Raw genomic sequence first — 21,732 nt, 5'->3', positions numbered from 1 at the left:
ACTGCAGCCTGGAATAAGACCAATTTGGATATAATTTGGATGTTGGATATCAATCCTTTTGATATTTAAAAAATGAAAAAAATCCAAGTGTAATTTGATCACAAAATGCATTCACAGGGAACAGCATTGAAGCAAGAGACCAATCCTACGTGGAGAATCAGTTTGGGGAAAATAAAGAAACTGTCCTTGTTGAATATTAAGAAGACTGTAAGTAGAACGACATTATTCATGTATGCAGAATGCTAATCTATCTCCTTCAGTGGCCACACAGATTCTGCACAGAAACCCTGATCCATCACTTCTACAAATTCTTACCTAAAGCAGCCCTTGGCAACTGTTTTTACAGGTAGAAAAGGAATCGGTTATTCACTATGATCTGTGACCAAGATAGTCAGCAGTATGAAAGGATCTAAATGAAGAGATCTGCTGACTTGTTACTGGATTTTACCCTAAAGGTTTTTGTTCTACAGGCTTTAAGTCAAATATAGTAATACACTACCCATAAAACCAATGATTAATTTTGTGACAAAGACAAATAGCTCCTGAAATGACAATTCAACTCGAGTAAATACAGAACTACTACTGGAAGAAGAAATAGGAACAACTCTTTTTTTGCTGTGGTGTTGCTGCTGCCAAGCCATTCACTGCCAAGTAGAGTAAGATGATTATACCCCAGAAGCTCCTCTGAAAATGATCTGTTGAATAAGGAGTTCGGCCCAAATGGGAGGGCAGCTACCCTCAAGTGGTGTCTGGGAATATTGTGGGACTGCTGATCATCTGGCCATATAATACAACCCTACTACAGTAAACAACACATACCTTAAATTTCTTAGTTTTTCTTTTTTTAAGCAAGAAGTCAGAACTATTCTGGAAATTTAGAGATGTCTGATAGCAAGGAATTGTGATGCTCTTAAGCTTAATTTCTGACTTTTTAGTGTGAATCAACACACCAGCTGAAAAAAGGCACAGGAATCAGCATTAAAGTCTCAACAGCATTTCTTAAAACAAAAACAATTTAAAAAATAAATATTTGTATATAAAAAAACGCCTTTCTTCTCTGTACTGCTATTCCACCACGTGCAAAGCTGCCAAGCAGCCTGGGCCAGCTGTCTAACCGTGTTGCTTAGGGCCATTTGAGATGCCTTAGGGTGTCTGAGACATCTATGGCAGATATAAGGTGGGTTTTTTTAATGAGATCAGTGCCCTGTGGGTCAGTGGCTGAAAAGGCCAGGCAAGATACTCTCAGGCACTTCGGACAGCATTAGACTCCTCTAGTTAGGCAACTGAATCAAGTCCCACTTCTTCAATCAAGGCGTTTTAAGAAAAAAGACACAGGAAGGACTTGCAGGATGGTTATTTGTTTCTTAGGGAGGTGGTGGATGGCAAAGGGTTGTGGGTATTTTTATTTCTTTAATTTCAACTGACAAATACAGCTATAAGGAAGGGAAAAAAGTTTAAGCCAGTGTACAGAGAGAGACATAAAGGGATGTCATAAAGGGCTGAAGGTGAGCAAATCTGCAAAAATGAAGTAAATGAGCTGGATCCCAGGCTGAACAAGAAAACAGCTTGTTCTACAAACAATCTGAGCTACTTGCATCTAGGTAGCTGGGCAACTGCCTTCCCGAAAAGGTTAGTACTAGAAGTGAAGAGGACAAAAGAGAGCAACAGATAATACAGGAAGAGATAGGACGCTGGTAGAAATTAAAGACAGGCAACACGGGAGTTGTTGGTAGAAATTAAAGACAGGCAACACCGGAGGTGTAACAGACACCAGGTAGCTGAAAAAAGGGAAAGTGAAAATGAAGGCCAAAAACACCTTGAAGCAAACAGACTGCAGGATCATCAGTAACTGGAGCCCAAACAGGAGTAGAAAAGAGAAGAGAGCAAAGGAGAAAGGCACTCCCACAACACAAATATGGGGGTCTAGCCTGAGCCTCAAGCCTCCCTAATGCCACGCTTGTAGGTATATAATGTGAGGTCATTTCTTTCGATGAAGAAATATACTATTTAAGACTTTTACCTGCAAAAAAAGTTCTGCCCACTACACACTCAAGGGAAGTCCAAAACACAAGAAGTGTCAATAAGAGTAATAGTGCTAGACATGAAAGTGATTATTTAAAAGTATAAAGTATTTAAAGCTTTGTAGTCTAAGAGGAAATAACTATAAAAAAAACACTAGATTATCTCTTGATGTTTCCCACTAGTAACACTCATTTGACATTCATTAGCAGGTTCCCAAAGAAAGAATATTCATTACCCTTACCACATAAATTAAGACTCAACAATTCTTTAGAAAACACATTGCCAGGGAGAATCTCTGGTACCTGGGATGACCCAACAAAAAGACACTCACCATGCAAATAATGATAGCACCTAAGTACAACCTAAGCATTTTATTAGTATAAAAAAGTTCTTCCTGTAAGAGCCTCAACTAAACCACAACCTGAGCTACCAACCCAGTGCTGCAGAGAAGGCTGACATACACACTGCAGCAACCTGGTTATGCAAATCTTAACTCTTAAGATTACTTGCAAAATCATTTTTCCAACTGTTTGCTGGCACAATAAACAAGTGTTTAGCAAATAAAATTAGCAAAGCAGCTTTTAGAAGGGCAAGAAGGTCGGGTACTCCTCTATATTTTTTATTTTCTGTTCTTCTTATTACTTCCTTAAAGCTGAAAGCCACAGGAAGACTAGATAAACTTACTGAGATACTGCCATCAAAGAAAGAAAACCAATTGACATTCTACAAAGCGCATTACGGGGAATATGTTAGACCAGCTAGTGAGGCAGCAAGACAGTGATTTTTCACTATAAGGATTATTACTAAAATTCGTAAGAAGCTAAGAAAAAGAAATCAGGAGCAAAAAAGAAGAAACAAGAAAATAAAAAGAAAAGCTAAGCTTCAAATGAGACAAAAGAAACATTCTTCAGGATGAAGGAAACCTAACAAAGTGGTAGCAGCAGAACCCTGAGCTGCAGTCTACTCACAAAAACAGTGAAAATCAGACAGAAGACAAAAATACTACAGTTCAAGAGGCCACAGAAAACAGTAGCATCACAAGGGCAACACATTGTTTAATCACCGTTAAATTCCAGATGACAGCACTCAAGGACAGAGAGAGAGGGAGGCATCAGTGCCTGAAAAAGAAGATGTGAAGAACGCAAGAGGAGGGGGGGGGGGGGGGGCGAAAGGGTCAGGTTCTCTTAGCAGCAAGAAGCAGCAAAATCTTGAGTGCAAAATTAAAACCAAAAGCAAGAGATTCCAGGGTTCATTGGAACAAAATTGCAGTGACCAAGCAACTAATTCTTAATGATGAATTTTAATTACAAATATTATTTAATAAAGACTATGAGAGCTTATAATCCAGCAGAAATTCTCAGGATAAGCAATGACATCTGCCTTGATTTTTCAGCAAGGAAGACCACTATGTCTAAGAAGTACAGAACACTTCACATCAAAATATGCAAATACTTCTCCAGAAATACCAAACCTTACTCAGCAGATATTCAGTTTGCAATAAAGGACATACTAGGATACCACTTACTCTAAGTTTTGTCCCTGGAACACAGATTCAACCTTACTACGCCTTATACTCATTAGAGTATCATGGACACTTAGTCTTCTTAGAATTTAAATTCTTACCAAGAACTTTAAAAAAAAAAAAATCAAATATAAAGAAAGCAATGAGTTTAATGCAGCAGCACTGAGTCCTGGACGGCTTCATTAAAATACTAATATTGCTGTCTGAAATCTACTAAGAAGCAGCTCAATTTTTCAACCATCCTGGCCATAAAACCACCATTTTCTTCAGTAAGGTATCTCTGAAAACATAATTTGAAAAATTTTGAAGTGTGATGGAAGACTAATTTAATAACCTAATTTATCTCCAACACTGACGTAACATTTTATCAAGCATAAATAAAACTGTGGATAACCCCAAGCTCTTACTCCTCACTGGAGCTAAGTAACTGTTAATAACGTTCCAGAAACTCAGAATAAATGCACAAGTGAAGTAAACATGATATCTGAAAAAAAAAAAAATGACTACTTAGCTAACTGGTGCTCTACGTAGAGTCAGGAGTTCAACTCAATTACCCTCATGGGTCCCTTCCAACTCTGGATATTCGAGGATTCTGTGGATCTCAAGAAATTATATTAATTGCCAGCAAGGCACCTTAAGTCACTGGATATTTGACGTTACTAAAGCTCAAAAAAATAATTGTTTTATACTACAGGTAGTCAGCCACCGCACTGCCTGCATGTGCACTTTCCCCTTTTTCAAAAAAAAAAAAAAAATCAACAGTGAACTGCCTGGCCTTTTGGAAAACAGGCCTGTGACTGTGCAATTACACTTCCCTAAAGCAGCGTACCAACAGTTTTCAACACGCTGGGATTAATACTTGGGTACTTGTACAGTGGCAGCGGTTATGATTGATGATATGCAAAGATCTGATCTGTTGCAAAGAGGATGCAAGACAAACCACAAAGGAACTACACACTTCAGCCTGTATTTGGCACCGCATAATGAAGGCCATACACTGAAGCTTCTGAACATTTTCAGCCAATCTTTTTATTCTAGCAGATTTCGCAACTTTCCTTTGCAGAAATATTCTGCCCTTAAAAGATAACGTATCTAGCAACAGCCTACAACAAAGTATCTACAAATCTTTGGTTACACACCACGGCAGTCTTCCCCTGCCATCACTAGAGATCTGAACACACAATTCTTAAAAGCTTTCTTGAACCTGCTGGCATCAGTTTACTCCACGTGCTATGAGACCGAATGACGCACAGCATTTTCAAACCTGTAAGGCTGAAATGAGGAGAATCATTATCCATCGAATTCATTGCTATTATTAGGTACCTGTGAAAGAGAGACACTTGTTCATGCCTCTTTCTACATTCAGCTGGCCAAAATGGTGAAATATGTAGCATGGTAAAATTGTGCTTTTTATTTTTTTGGGAAGGTGAAGACCACTAGCATTACGGTTGTTTTATTTAATTGCTTATGTGTTGTTCAAAATACAAGAACTGTGAGAAAAGAGGATTTCTAAATACCAAAGTTTAATGTATAATCCATAATCATATTTCCAAACACTGTAACTGCAATATAGTCATTAGGTATATTGGTATCGTCTGTATGCCCATGTCACAGAATCACAGAATTTCTAGGTTGGAAGAGACCTCAAAATCATCGAGTCCAACCTCTGACCTAACGCTAACAGTCCCCATATTCCATATGGTCCCCACTAAACCATATCCCTAAGCTCTACATCTAAACGTCTTTTGAAGACTTCCAGGGATGGTGACTCCACCACCTCCCTGGGCAGCCTGTTCCAGTGCCTAACAACCCTTTCAGTAAAGAAATTCTTCCTAACATCTAACCTAAAACTCCCCTGGCGCAACTTTAGCCCGTTCCCCCTCGTCCTGTCACCAGGCACGTGGGAGAACAGGCCAACCCCCACCTCTCTACAGCCTCCTTTAAGGTATCTGTAGAGAGCGATAAGGTCGCCCCTGAGCCTCCTCTTCTCCAGGCTGAACAAGCCCAGCTCCTTCAGCCGCTCCTCATAGGACTTGCTCTCCAGGCCCCTCACCAGCTTTGTCGCCCTTCTTTGGACCCGCTCAAGCACCTCGATGTCCTTCTTGTAGCGAGGGGCCCAAAACTGAACACAGTACTCGAGGTGCGGCCTCACCAGAGCCGAGTACAGGGGGACGATCACCTCCCTAGCCCTGCTGGTCACAGTGTTTCTGATACAAGCCAGGATGCCGTTGGCCTTCTTGGCCACCTCAGCACACTGCTGGCTCATATTCAGCCGACTGTCCACCATCACTCCCAGGTCCTTCTCTGCCTGGCAGCTCTCCAACCACTCATCTCCCAGCCTGTAGCTCTGCTTGGGGTTATTGCGCCCCGGGTGCAGGACCCGGCACTTGGCCTTGTTGAACTTCATGCAGTTGACCTCAGCCCATCGGTGCAGCCTATCCAGATCCTCCTGCAGAGCCTTCCTACCCTCGAGCAGATCGACACACGCACCTAACTTGGTGTCATCTGCAAACTTACTGAGGGTGCACTCAATGCCCTCGTCCAGATCATTGATGAAGATATTAAAGAGGACCGGCCCCAGCACCAAGCCCTGGGGGACGCCACTAGTGACTGGCCTCCAACTGGACTTGACTCCATTCACCACGACTCTTTGGGCCCAGCTATCCAGCCAGTTTCTAACCCAACGAAGCGTGCGCCAGCACGTCCTTGCCTATGTGCATTTTAATCTGCTCATTTTCTCTTAGAAATCAAATTCTAGCCACTACTTAAAAGCAAGTAGAGACTTGAAGCTCTCAGAATATAATAACAGGTAAAATGATAAATTAGAGGGTTACTAGTCTCATAGAAAATGCGGTAGCATTCTCTATAGCAACGTCATGCAATAAAGCTTCACTGCATCTTGATTGTAGCCATGAAGCAAGTCTCAAGTAGAATTTACTACACGTTGTATGCATCAAGATGGAACAGATTCAGTCTGCCATTCAAATTATTTTTAAGTTTAAAATAGAGACAAAAATTCCACTTACTCTTTTTTTTTTTTTGTAATAATTGCTAGCTAGGGCTTAATATGCCATTTTTCTCTTTTGGAAAATAATTAGATCTCTTGAGCCAGAACTTTGTACTTTTAGAGCAGAAAACATATTCATAGTAGACCAATAAAGGAACCTAGCTCATCTATCATCTATCTCACAAACATACGCACAAATTTCCAGATCAACTTCCGAGAAGGACAACTTTACTTATGGGTGACAACTGGAAGCTTTAAAGTAGTTGTAATGATAATAAGTTTAACTGCATCGATTTCCATTCATAAAGCAGAAGGGTTTATTTCTAGTGCACTGTGTAATGGGAAGAAAAACTACCACAGAAGAAATACAACATCCTTAATATTTAAAATGTCTTAGGGAGCTATAGCATGTGTATGATGCAGGCTAAATGGATTTTATCAAAGCAGTAAGAGTTTTATATGTTTAACATTTCTGTTTACATTAAGTACTTACTCCTCCAAAGAGCAGCTTTTCACAGACTCACAGGATACCTGAGGGTAGCAGACGCCTCTGGAGGCTGTGTAGTTCAATCCCCTCTGCTCAGACATTGGTCAACTACAGCAGGTTGCTAAGGGTCACGTCCAGTTGGGTTGCGAGTACCTCCAAGGACGGAGACATACAAGCTACACAAGCTCTCAGCTCCACTTTTACTGTTGAACTACACTCACAAGTAAACTTTTTCCTCATATTTGGATGGGACCTTCTGTATTTCACCTTGTGACCATTTCCTCTGGTCCTTTCAATGGTCACAGAAGAGTCTGGTTCTGCCTCCTCACTCCACTCCACTCCACTCCCCACAATCAGGTACTTATACCCATTGATAATATCTGCCCTAAGCCTTCTCTTCTGGAGACAAAGCAGCTCTAGCTCTCATGGTAGAACAGATGCAGCAGTCCCTCTATTGTCTTCATGGTCTTTTGCTGGACTTACTCCAATATGCCCATGCCTTTCTGGTACTGAGGAGACCAGAACTGGACTCCAGTACTCCAGATAGGGTTTCACCAATGCTGTCCTAAATCTAAACATACCAAGCTTCACAATTTACTTTATCTGAAATTCTTCATCCCCTCCTATTCCAGTTTTTAGACACAAACAGCACAACTCCACCATTTTCCATATGCAGATTATCAACAACTCGGGTATTCAGAATATAATTTTCTATCTTCTAAAACAACAAAAACCCCAAAACACATAAAGCAAATATTATTCTAATCCTTTGAACCAAAACACAGACTAATTGAAGATTGACCAAATAAGCCAGCACAAGCAGCCCCTCCAAGAGTAAGGCAGATTTAAACACAACACTAAATCAAAAAGGTGAGTGACATTTCTCTAATCTGGTAAAACATAGCAGTTACTATTTAGAGATAACCTAATAAAACACCAGACTGTCTTTTGCTGTATCTTACTAGGGAATTCTTATAAAAGAAAGAAAGAAAGAACACCAAACATACATGAGTGAGACTAAAAATGGCCACTGTATTGTCTTAGTCACAACATTTATTAGAAAAATTTGGGAGGAGCTTGAGGCTTCTGACTTTTGGGATTCATGTTTTCAACTTCGTTACTATATTAAGGAAGGCTGTAAACTTATCTTAAAAAGATATTCTTACAGTTACATTTTGTTTTCTTAGAGATGAAGCTTTAAAAAAAAAAAAAAATCTATCTCAAAATTCATAGAATTAGTTACAGACATGGTAAAATTCAACAGAGAAGACACTGCTGAAAGAAAGGCCAACATGCAATAATAGTAGTTTTAAACTTACATTTGAGTGTTTCTCCAGCATAAGGGATATGCAGCTTAAACCGATCACAGCTAGGTCCAGGAGTCAAGGATGTACAGCTAAAATGAAGATAAGAAAAGAATGTTTTAAACTGTTACAGATTGCAGTGGATGCTAACGTTACTCTGTAGCAAACCAATGACTGACGAAGTAATGATTTTGTGAAGACTAAAAATCCACATCCTTACAATTTGGGAAGAAAGAGAAGGTAGGAAGGATGCAGAAGGCCCATTCACTCCTGAACAGCATTACTCATAACATCATAAGAAAGTTTAGGATCTGTGCCACCAGTCCTCTTTCCCATTTTAACACAAAACACACATAAAAATGCTGTTTTCAGAATGTTATTAGAACATCCACTGATCAAAGCCATCAAATTTTCTACATTGTATACCGTTTTGCAGTTGACAAGTCTTTACACATACCACAGTTAACATGGTTGCATGCTCCCTATCCTGCCATCCCGGATAAATCTTACTTTTAACACATCAACAATTCAGTCATCTTTACCTATTTTAACCTTTAGTTTTTCTATCCTGAAAAGTCTCACAGGAAGCCTCCAGGTAAGCATGTTGCAGAATCTGGTTGGCTCTGACAACCAGGCACAGAGGTGATAACAGAGCTGATAACTCCTGTGTACCTGAATACTGCAATGACTGTTGGGTCCCATGGTGATGTGTGAGCATTTTACCAGCAGAAGAGTGACTGCTCTGTTTAGGGTCTAGGCTAGAGATGACTACTGCATACCTTACAAGTCACATACCAAAATCAAAAATTCCAGCTGTCCTGAGAAAAACGACGACACGAATTGTTTCACTGGCAGGAATGGCAATGGTCCCTGGAGCTCTCACCACTGGAGGCCACTGGGCACAGGACAGGTTCCTGTAGCGTAACTGCTGGAAGCCCTTAGCAGTCCATTGCTTTCCATAGCCAGACATCCTGCTTATCCAGCAGTCTTCTTGCTGGTCTAATAATACTGAGTATTGTTTGTAGCCCCAGCACAAGAGCGACACTTGTTAAAAGCCACATAAAGCTCACAATGAAAGAGAAGCCTACTAGACAAAATAAACTGTGAAAAGAAGTTAGACAAAGGTAAAACAACTTCCCTAAGCTCAAGTATCAGATCACTGGCAGAGCTGTAATACAAACCACTGACATCGTGAACCAAACGATGTGTTTACTGGGCCACACACACAGCCAAAGCAAAAAGAAAGGAGTATGTCAGAAAGCACAGAAAAAAATCAGATCCTACACTGCAGACACAACCCAGTAACTCCTGCAGCTGTACCTGCCTTAGTGCAGAAGCAGCAGGAGGACAAACAAGGTATTGCTCATTTGCACTAATACACTCGACGTGCCATTTCCAGCAGACACCGCCAGTACAGTCTCTTCTCTCTTTCAGCTTCCAAGCTAGGGAAACTACGTGCAGTGCCTTCGGATTGTTTGTATTCAGTAAGCTACATTGACAATTTAATCAAATTTGTGCTCGCACATAGCTTCATCAAAGAGGAAGCCACAAAACTACAGATAATTAATTTCACTTGTATTTCTATAAAAATAGACAGAACATCAGCAATTCACTTGTGTGCACCTTGAATCTAACATGGATACAACTCGCAGCCTGGATTGGTTCGGCAAGCATACACTGTGCTATTTCAGTATCATCACAGACACGAGATAACTGTCCTTGCAAAGGGAAGCAACAGATAGATGTCCTATCTTCACCCTAGGAAGGTTTTTGCAACATCTTGTGAGCGCACTGTGCTAAACAATCTACAGAAACATGATTCAGATACAACTATCAGAAGTGTACAGAGCTGGCTGAAAGGCAAGTTTCATGAGAGATTAGTTCGCATCTTGCTTCATGCAAAACACACTGGGGGGGTTTCTTCTGGCAGAACACTATTCAGCATGTCACTGAAAAGCTCTGACAATGGAAAAGAGATGTTTTTTAAACCTGCAAATGATGCTAATGTGAAAGAGAATGCAGCACGCCAGATGACAGGACCGGAGCTGAAAAATATTTTGATTTCATGCTCTACACTAATACTTTTTGAATTACGTCTAAATAGGGCTTAGCCAGAACAAAAAGTATCATTGCCCTCACTGCGCGTAAAATTAGCTTCTGTTTAAGAACATGCAAGATTGGAGACTCAACACAACAGAAGTAAGGGAACCACATTTTTTCAAAGATGCATTTTATTAGCAGGTGAGAACAGCAATAAAGGAATGCCCACTGTTCGAGTGTTTTAATGCCTGTGGATGAATCTAACAGCTCTAAGTATGAGAGTTATTATCTACTTTCAAGTCATTCCTAAGGCTCACATCACATAAGGCCAATTCTAGGAAGCATACAAAATAAATCATTTACAAGTTCCAAACTATATCTGCAACATCACTTAATATTTCATGGCAGTTTGTTTCACAGTATCACAGGCCACAGTTATTTTTTCCAAAATAACATTGTTATTAGCTTTTCAGCAGAAAAAAAAATCAGATCCTGCAAATATTCTACAATCCTTTCTTTCAGCACAATGGGCCATTTAGAAATACTTAAGGAAAGTACAGCGTTCTTTAAAATTAAAATAAAATAAGCTTGATTTAATGGTAAACATCCCTACAAGCAATACTAAGAATTTTTCCTAGATTATAATCCACTAGAGATGTTTTAAATTTTACAGGTCCAGAAGTGATGAAAAATGACAGTATTCAAGTGTTTGATGGTTTTATTTTATTTTTGCTGTTGTTGGTGATGTGTTTTTTTTGTTTGTTTGTTTTGTTGTTTGTTGTTTTTTTGTGTGTGTGTGGTTTTGTTTTGTTTTTCAGACAAATTACACTCTTGGACTAGGCTATGAAAGAGACTTCAAAAATTGCAACAGTCTGAGCAACCAAGCATAAAAACTTACATACATCCATTTGGAAAGAGGCAGTTACTTTGTAGTATAAACAGTAAAAGAACATAACTCTTCAGGCAAATCAAAATTTTGGTACAACTAGCAGCCTGTCTGTGGCCATATCTTTACCGAGAGTCAGAAATAATGCCATGGACATGGGCATCTCCTCTTGCCTGAATTTCCTTAATGCACAGAACCTCACACTTTACCTGACCCAGAAGCTCAGCCTCTATCCTCTCCAAAATGTAAAATTTCACATTTGATGATCCTTTTAGTTAATATGGCCTCCCCAAAAGTGACGTTGAAGAAGAATGATACGACAAGGTCTTTGTTGTTGTCCCATCTTCAGAGGAAATTGATAGAACAACAATATCTGGTGTTGAAAATGAATTTCAGAAGCTGACTTCATCTCATGATGAATAGACATGCTACCTATTCATGGAAAACATTACATTCATTTGCATACCTTCCTCTAAGTACTTAATGCTTTACATAGGAAAGCCTTGAAGCAGAGCAGTAATTAATGTTCTGATGCTCAGAGCAGTGATATGAATGTCTTCTTCCCAGAGTATTTCAAAAGCATCTAGAAAGGCAGCTCTGGTTGAGCTTAACAACAAGATTCTCTTACACCAGTATATCAGTAATTAACTATTTATAATTTCTGTTTTGTTAAATATAAATAAAGGTTATTCCCCAGCTTTTTGGGCTACTTTAACGTTTTACAAGATTGAAGCCACAATAAGGAAGACTCCGATATCCCCAGATTTCAGTGAGACTCTCCCATCAACTAGCCACCTACAACCATCACCTGAAAGCGTTCTCAAGATGAGCAGTTTTATCGTACCTTACCTGGGCCCTAGTAAAACCTTACTCAAAAATAAGTTCTACACCACATCACAACAAAACAAAAGCTCAACTACTTACCACCTTAATCCTTAAAGTCTGGAGATGACTGGTTATTCTATCAAAAAAAATAAAAAACACTCCTTTTATCCCTAAATATTATATTCCAGTCTGAAGCTCGCTTTTAAAATCAATCCTGAAACCCTGCTGCTTAGAATCATGTAATCCACAGCAAATGTTCAGAATCATCAACAGAAGTACAACAGCTCTATCAAAGAAATAAAATCTTTTTTTTTAAACTGGTGATAGAAGTGTATGAGTCAATATTCATGCCAGATTTGATGACTATCAAACTTCTTGATTAGAAAGGTATGCGATGTGTTTAGTGATTCAAGTCTTTGTTTTCCAATCATACAGAAGCTTTTATGTCGTTACCACCTGAAGATAAATCATCAATGAATTTCACTGTGCAACAGCAAAGAAAATTAGACTAAGAATCTGAGCCACTATGACTTCAGGAACTTGATATTGAGGCTGCCTAACCTGAATAGCCAGAGATGCAAAATCTCCTTTAATGTCACAATGCTCAGGTTGTTACAGCTGCTGTTCTTGAGGATCAGTATTTGTTTAGATAAAGGACAGCATTCGTTATTCACTGGGCTATTGATTTGAAAGCCAAGGCTTCACACAGCAGTAGAGGTGGCAAACACTGCTAAAACACGCAAATTGGGAGCAACAAGACAAAGAAAGTTTTGGCCCCTGGCTGTACTCCTAACCATTCCCAGCTCCAACACACCTAACATAAGTTTCAAATAGCTCCTGTATATGGCACAGAAAGACACTGTTAGGGAAAAAGGAGGTCAACTTACTCACAAGACTCTTTCTGGCTACAGTTATCAAGAAGCAACCACCTTCAGCAGCCAGCTAGTAGCCCGAGCAGAAACCCCAGCACCCTGGCATACAAGCTAGCTGCCATGGATAGAAATTTCTGAGCAATAAAGCATGAGTGTCCCTGATAACAGGTGAACTGCCATGATTTAAATAGCAGCAAAGGAACTCTGGAGCTCGACCACGTGTGTCCCCCTAGTAAAGGGGGAAAAAAGAAAGTGTTGGTTGTTTTATTTCTTTTTTTTCTCTCCATAGGCAAAGTCAGAAGTCCACCAAAAGCTTGTATTCCAGCATTTGCCAAGAAAAAAAAAAATAAAAAAAAAATCAATGTTAAGCTTCTGTGGAACAGCCTTCATAGAAGCCTTTAGATTCCTTCTTCCCATCTCTGTAGATGGGGATCTGCTCCAGTGTTCCTTCCTTGAAGACATAATATTTCATCCCATTTAATTAAGAATTAATTGCAGAACTCACAACAGATGGGTAAGTCATCTACAGAACCATTACGAATAATTACAAGTGGGAAGGAGAGTGAAAGGAAGGCCAGCAGCAGGTGACAGTTTTAGTTTTATTTTTTAAAGGGATCGGAAAACAGAAATTTGGTGGAAATCACAATTTAGAAAGCTGACATGAATGGGAAAAACGTCGATCACAGTCCAACTCCCTATCACACACAGGGTACAAACCTTTACAGAGTTCTACAGATACACAAGAGTAACACCAAGCAGCTGCTGCTGAAAAAGAACAGATCTAACAAAAATTCTGTCAATTGGGCAAAATTTGAAATGGGGGAGATATTCTAATCAACTAATGCTCATCTTCAGTTCCCCTTTTTTTATACAGGCATACATACTATATAACATGTCAGAAAGGAACTTCCATTTAAATGGTACAACTGTATACCACCGCTTCTGAGAAATATAAAGACCCAGCCACATTTACAGTGATTGCTACTTACATGTATATTTTCTTTAGAATATGGAAATCACGAACCCAAATCAATTATTCCAAACAACTTTTTAGGATTTAGAGCCACTGTTTTCATAAGACTCATTTGTACCCTAACTGGTTTGCTCAAATGTAGTATAAAAATTAAGCTATACAAGAGGTCTACTCTTGGTATTGCAAAATAGATGATGATGATGTTGATTTTCAGTCCCGTTAGCATGGGTGATGCCCCATAATTGCAATAGCATTTCAATTCATAGTTGGGAAAGTCCAACGTGTCACCAGATACACCAAACATATTCCCAACAAGACCTCCACCTCCTATAAGTGCTGATTTTCCTATAGATACATAGGAATGTTTTCTTGTGTGCATTGAACCTTAATTGGGACTTTCAGAAAGGAGTGGGGTATGAGGCAGAACAGATAGCCTAGGAAAACCACCCCTCACCTTCCCACTGCACCCATGGGCATATTCAGCTTTTATAAAGAGTAAAGTTCAAAGAGCTATTTAAAATTAATTCAGCTGCCAGCAACCTGTTTTCACTAAAAACAATAGACAAAGGCATCTAATGACTACTGTCATTAATAAAACAAATTATAGCAGCTGTATCTTTGCAGTAGATGCAGATTTGCTTAATGTGAACGGGGTCTTTGCCAAAACAGATGTTGCAGGCAGGGAAAGCTTTGGGCCTGTTTCTAGAACTTCAAACCTTTCACATCTGCCACGATCTTGCAGTAGCTGTCCCACAATCTCCCAAAGTACTGCTGCCTCTGCCAGAAGACATTCAGCCTAGCCTCTACAGGGAAACTGCAGTGGGGGGAGATGAGCATGCACACCTATATACATTTTGATATAATTTCAGGGAACTTCTATGTTAAATGAAAGCATGCACAAAGCCCAAGACTGTGATTCGGTTAGTACCACAAGTTCCTGTTCATTTTGCCTAGGAAAGCTGCATTTAGTACATTTTTTTTTCCCCACTCACAGTACAGGTTGGAAATGGCCAGTGCCAAAAAGAATAACGAAGACAGAGTTGCTAACCAGCACCAAATTTAATATACTTGCAAGTCTACTTGCAAGAAAAGCTCTGAAGAGCAAACTATCTCAAAAGTCTGCATTCATAAAATCCCCAAAGTTTAGGGTTGGAGCTCTCTATTGTTGGGAGCCAATTCTGATACAAATTGAGAAAAATAATTAACAAGTGACAAAGGAAAGCCGCCAACAAAATGTGCTTTAGAAAACATCAATTACAATCAAACTCATTATTTTTGTAAGCAGGATCTTTTCTACTCTGGTAACTGATTGCAACTCCCCTTAAAAACTACACACAGTGCACATACTCCCCCAAAAGAATGGTAGACACCAGAAAAGGGAAAATGAAATGAACAAGCAACTGAAAAACTAACAGAAACTAGCGAATTGCAATGGGATAACACTTGTAATATATACTCCAGTGGACTAATGTTTTGGTAAATAAACTAGCAAATTCACAGCATCATAAACTACCCTTCTGCTAAAAGTTCAGGCAAAGAAAAGGCACTACTTTATTGTACTTTAAGACCAGCTGTATCCCAAATTCTGGGAATTCATAAGCAAAGTTTTAGAGGAGAGCATGACAGAAGATGCACCCTTTGGATTTACTTTATCTTCTTTCCCTCCTGTCAAACTCAAACTCTTGTTTCGTATTTCCACAAGTGCCATTTAATTATGTGTTACTTTTTAATGAACTAGAACTTAATCATCTCTCATGTTCTACTGCGCAGTAATGTGAATTCGGTTTCTGAAGAAAGAAAAAAATCATACAAGGTATGTTTTTATTTTATATTACTCAAAGAAAACAATTCTTTGCCAAGTATGAAATTACAGTCTACCACCTGGAGTTTCATATCTTTTCAGTGTTCACAGAAAGCGTATTCATACAGCATGTCTCAAAAGCCAAGCTATTATAAACCTATGTTTTATTAAGTCAATTAGTATTGCTCACAATACTGCCTGTAGTAGCCATAAATGACTTAAGAAAAAAGAATTGGAAAATATTGGAAAATACTAAGCACAAGGACTAAGAGCATAGTGCATGTATATTTATTTCCCCCTTTAACTAACCAGACATTACTTGGAGGGGTTCAGTGATCCTATATCCTTTCTTTTCACTTTGTCTTTCAAAGTTCACATCCAACTGCATATTGTAACAGCTTCCTAGTCACAGATCTCTAATTACGTCGTTTGCTGATTTTATAAAAACTCTGAGAAGAAATTACGTTAATGCAGCAGCCAAAACTTCAGTTCTTTGGATGTGAAACTTAAGCTAAGCAAGGACCACCACATTTTGAAATTCGTAACTCCATAGCTTTCAGCTGCATATACATTCAATGGGGCAACTTTAAAATGCATCTAGAGGACCTAATATTAATATGAAATATTGCAGAACTGAAGACAGCTGAAAGCCTATTTTCCATTGAACAAAGAAGTGACCATCCACAATAGAGCAACAAGTACTTTGTACTTGGAACTTTGGTACCTTGAACACATTTTTTTCTTTTTAGGGAAATATACTTTTTTTTTTTTTTTTTTGCATCTTTTCCATAATAGAATTCTATGATATCCTTTAGTTAGTTAAATTTCATTGGGATTCTTTTATTTTGCAGTAATAAGAACACCCAATCCTAGTGGTCTAGTTTTCTTCTTTCATTCCTGTACCACATATTAGGAAGATGAAAAAACTGTGATGTATATTTCCATGTGAATTCATATCAATTCCCTTCTCTCAGGAAAGACAAAAAATATAATTCCTTGTTATCGTTTTTTCTTTTCTATGGATTACTGCGGAAATTGACCTTTATCTCAAGACTGAAATCAGTACCTTCAATAAATATATCAATTTCAAGAGCAAAAGAAAATATATCAATTTCAAGAGCAAAAGAAACTCTTTTCACTTAATATTAGTAACTCTTAAGTATTCTTTTCAGATGTTTACTTCCAGTTAGATACTAATTGCTTCAAGGTATGTCTACACTGTGCAAAGCAATGCCAAGTAAGTGCCCAAGCTACATATCTCAAGAAGCAGTGTAAAATACCTTAGGCATAACACTGCATTGGTGTGGTTATTCTATTTCCAGTTAAACTTAAGATATTACACCAACTTGCAAATCCAGTGCTGACCAGTTACTTGAACTGAAAGAACTGAATGAGGAAGACCTGGACAGATTTACAGCATGTAAACAAGAGCCCTGGCTTTCAAAAAGTGTTCCATGAGTTACCAAGGTACAGATAGTCATAACATACATTTAAATAAATTGCTAAGGTACTTCTTTCCAAATGTATTTGGCACATACATTAGTATTAAAACACATCAAGCTCTCTTTAAACAAATTATAAAAGAAACAGTTGGCACCCATACCAAAGAGTTTCTTCTCTTTGTTACCGAAGCACAGAACTGGTAGAAACTATATTCAGTTTCTGCTAGGTCACACAAGAGGAAGTCACTCATTGTCCCAGCCTAATAATACCATGCAGAATTTGAACTGAACAAATCTGAAAGAAATACGTCTCAAGTCCAAGTTGCACAATTAACTAATACTATCTTTACTTTTTAAAATCATGTACTTACTCATAACACTGAAACTGACAAGCACTTATTTTATTTCCTGTGAACAACTTCCAAGCACCTTGTTTAAAATTGATATTAAGGATGCTAATATTTTTGGAGAATATTTGCAAAAGCATTAGAAAATGTATATGAAACACTGAAAATTAAATTAAGACATTTATTTTGTTCTCTCAACATCCAGAAACAAATGCAGAAGAGAGCAGTCCTGTAAACAGTACATCTTTTTGGCCCAGCACAGAAAAATTCCCAACCCTCTCGTATTGTCCCATCAGAACAACAGAACAGGCTTCAGCCTGCTCAATTTCACTTGAAAACCAAAACTGATAGTAGTACAAACTACTAGTAATCAGATTCCTTGTAGTGAAGAAATACACTTGTTATGAGAAGCTGTGATGAAACAACCTACTCTGTAAAAAAGTTTGATTTACCCAATATAGCAGTAAAGAACATAAAGACCATACGTTCCCCAGAATCACAGAATGGTTTGCGTTGGAAGGGACCCCAAAGCGCAGCTAATTCCAACCCCCTGCCATGGGCAGGGACACCTCCCACCAGACCAGGCTGCCCGAAGCCACGTCCAGCCTGGCCTTGAACACCTCCAGGAACTGGGAATCAACAGCTTCTCTGGACAACCTGTGCCAGTGCCTCACCACCCTCTGAGTGAAGAATTTCTTCCATATATCTAAACATACCCTCTTCCACTTGAAAACTGTTACCCCTTGTCCTATCACCCTGGAGTCCCTCCCCAGCTTTTTCGCAGGCCCCCTTTAGGCACTGGAAGGCCGCTATAGCATGTCCCTGGAGCTTTCCCATCTCCAGGTTGAAGAACTCCAACTCTATGAAGATTCCTGTCTTCATAGGAGAGATGCTCCAGCTGTTTAACACCCTGGTGGTCCTCCTCTGGACTTGCTTCAACACGTCCATGTCTTTCTTGTGCTGAACGCGGGGCCCCAGGGCTGCACTCAGGGCTCCAGGTGGGGTCTCAGAAGAGCAGAGGGGGAGAATTCCCTCCCTCGCCCTGCTGGCCACACTGCTTCTAATGCAGCTCAGGACATGGCTGGCTTTCTGGGCTGCAAGCACGCATTGCTTGTGTTGAGCCAGGAACCAACATCAACCAGCATCCCCAGGTCCTTCTCCTCAGGGCTGCTCTCACTCACTCAATGCCCAGCCTGTGTTCAAGTTTGGGATTGCCCTGACCCAGGTGCGGGACCTTGCACTTGGCCTTGTTGAACTGCACATTGTTTGCATGGGCCCACCACTTGTGCTGTCAAGTCACCAAATCCCTTCAAGTATACATTTTACTCACAACATAATTATTTAAAAAACTTTTCAGGATAATTGCATTCAAAAGAGTCAGACTTGTTAAACTTTGTAAGCAAACAGAATGCACATGAAAAAACCTACCTTTAGATATACATGGGAATGATGGACTAAGAATTTTCTTTAATTAATGGAAGTAGAAACTTTCAGTTTAAATTAATCAAAGGCAAATGATAAAGTGAAAGCTTTAAGTAACTGCTACAGTACTGTAATAGTATTTCACAACTTAAAAATAGCATTAAATATGCATTTTACATGAGTATTTTATGAAATACGTTGAAAAGGGAAATGCCCAAAATAAAGGGAAATACCAAAGCATATTGCAGTCTACTTGATAACACAAAAAGGCAAATCATTGCTGGAAAGCGGGGCAATAAAGTTAAAAATACCTTATATTATGCTTGACAGTGAATGTGCACGTTAAAATCTACGCCAGGTAGTACAACACTGTTTTTGACCCCTCCTCATGTAGATTTCTTTCGAGAATGTAACTATTTGTAAACATAGCTCAGTGTCAGGAAAAGAGGCAGAGATCAATGGAGAGTCAGACAGATGTCAGGAACAAAGCACCAAGATGCCTTACTACAAACCAGTTACATAAAAATTCCACAACTACTTTAATCACAAATACGGAAGAATTAAGTATAACCAGACAAGTACACAAATTACAACTTTGTTATGAGTAGATATCTACAAAAATAGAATCTTAACATCTAGAATTTTAAATCATTACATTCATTTTGAAATTCCACCTGGCACAACACAGCCAAGTAATTAAAAAAATAAAGTTTGTTGAGTAAAAATAGGCTTGCAGTGTAATTTAAGGATCTATCATGGGCACTCAAACAGCTGTATGGAAAAAAAGTTCTCAGAGGCAACCACCACAGATATGTCTTGCACCACTGTAACAAGCCATAGGAAAAGCAGCTGCATCTTAAATAATAGGATTCTACATTATACAATAATTAAACAGCCTTTAGATAGGAAAATGTCTTCTATTTCTGAATTACTTAATAACCACTTTTCCCTATTCAACCTCTTTCCCATGATTAATGTATGTATGTATAAACGCAAAGAAAAATGCCCTAGCCATAATCCAGCTGGTTATGTGCAGATTTTAATATCTAATTAAGATGGGTTTCAAGGAGACACCATTGGAGATTAACTGAACGATGCAGTCTATGGCATTGACTCAATTGGCAGCAATATTTTCTTTGGGTCTAGAACAAGGTAATATCCTATGCAAGAGTCAAATGCTTTGATCCATTCTGACATCTCAAAGAATGTCTTTTATTAACGCAACAGAGATGCCTGCCAGGGTTTTCTTATCATCAGAATCAATGCTGCTAAAGGTGCTGTATTTCACATGTGATCTAACACTAAGCTTCTATTTCTGTTCACTGTGGAGCCTTTTTGACAAGAAAAAAGATAATAACCCTGCAGACTTGATAAAATTCTACTTCAGGTAACTATGCACCACCTAACTTTTCAATGGAAACAGTAATAAAAAGTCGCTTTCCTGGCATGCCATTTTGCTGAGCCCAATTAAGGTGTACTTTTATTTCTTTACTCACCGTGCACCAGCAGTGGCCATGTAATCCATGTGAACAGAACTCGATCCTGAAGGCCCTACTCAGAGATGTAAATATGTGTGTCTGATGAGACTAGTACCGTCTAACGAGTTTGTAAAATACACAGACATTACGGAACCGTAACATGTTATTATAAATTATTTACATACCCAAAGACTGCAAAACAATAGGATTTCCTTACTATGATCTATTTCTGTCCCACACACTCCAAGCAAAGCAAATTATCATAATTCATGCTTTTAATCTAACATCAGCTCTTTAATACAATTTATAACACACAAGTCAGTCTTAGCAATAAGTTAGAACAAGCGCAAAGTTCCTTACTAAAAGCATCTGGCACATAGATTGGCTCTTCAAATAATTAAAGACTTATATATAATTTTTGCCACTTACAAAAATCAAATGATGTGATAGGCTGTAAACTCAGAATGCCATCTTGCACCAAGGAAAGGGCAATTCCTTCCACTTTTGAGTTGAGAATGAAGGAAACAGAGCACGGAATAGGCAAGGGGCTGGAGATGCTACTGTATTCAATATGTTGCCATTGTTGTGAACCAGAGTGCCAGTTGCAATTGTTGCCATTATTCCTGTGAAGCACAGTGCCAGTTTCTAAAACTTAAGAATGAGAATGAATGATCTGTATGAGAATGAGAATGGATGGGTCTGTATATTTCACTACACTTTGTGAAGCCCTAGTTGGTCAGGGAAGCAGAGTACCACATTAACCCCTATTTTGCTATCAGAGTAACAATGTGGTACATGGCAGTGAAGCAGTTCCTTGCCTCAACTTTCTCATCAGTATCAATGCACCCAGAAGCTTCCAGAAATCTTTGTTTTCAATGTTAAAAGCTGTTAAGATGACTACCTCAGAGATTTTATCATCTTAAGGTTATATCAATTGTTTTTTAATCTTCCACACAACCCGAGAGTTAAATCATAAAATATCTGCACATTTTGTGATAAGGTTAAGCTAGCCTGTGGGGAGATGTTCCTTTCATACGTCAATAAACATAGCCACCATTCCAAGGAAAAGTTTACACACAGACAGTACTTACAAACCATCACATTCACTTGAAATCAATAATTGTTTTTTATTTAATTTCAGACATTTTATCTAGTGCCTCTTCTCACCATCCAGTTCCACTTTTTAAGTGCAAAGCCTGACTCAGCACCACTGAAACTGAAGGGAGTAATGCAGTTATGATTCTGAACCTCACCCCCATTACCCTAACATAACCACTCTCCTCATTTCTCTCTATCCAACCTCT

The 21,732-nt window shown here is 38.9% G+C and overlaps 1 protein-coding gene across 3 annotated transcripts in view; it reads right to left on the bottom strand.

The window, feature by feature from the left end:
* Positions 1-21,732, bottom strand: part of BABAM2 (BRISC and BRCA1 A complex member 2) — a 167,012-nt gene that overhangs the window by 140,109 nt on the left and 5,171 nt on the right. For all 3 annotated transcript variants that reach the window (XM_038176415.2, XM_038176414.2, XM_038176416.2), the window contains exon 3: positions 8,358-8,434. In XM_038176415.2, the coding sequence (XP_038032343.1) occupies positions 8,358-8,434 (77 nt within the window). The remainder of the gene's footprint in view (positions 1-8,357; positions 8,435-21,732) is intronic.

This window comes from Anas platyrhynchos, chromosome 3, assembly GCF_047663525.1.
Source record: "Anas platyrhynchos isolate ZD024472 breed Pekin duck chromosome 3, IASCAAS_PekinDuck_T2T, whole genome shotgun sequence".
NCBI classification, from domain to species: Eukaryota; Metazoa; Chordata; class Aves; order Anseriformes; family Anatidae; genus Anas; species Anas platyrhynchos.
This window is presented reverse-complemented; position numbering and strand designations above follow the sequence as displayed.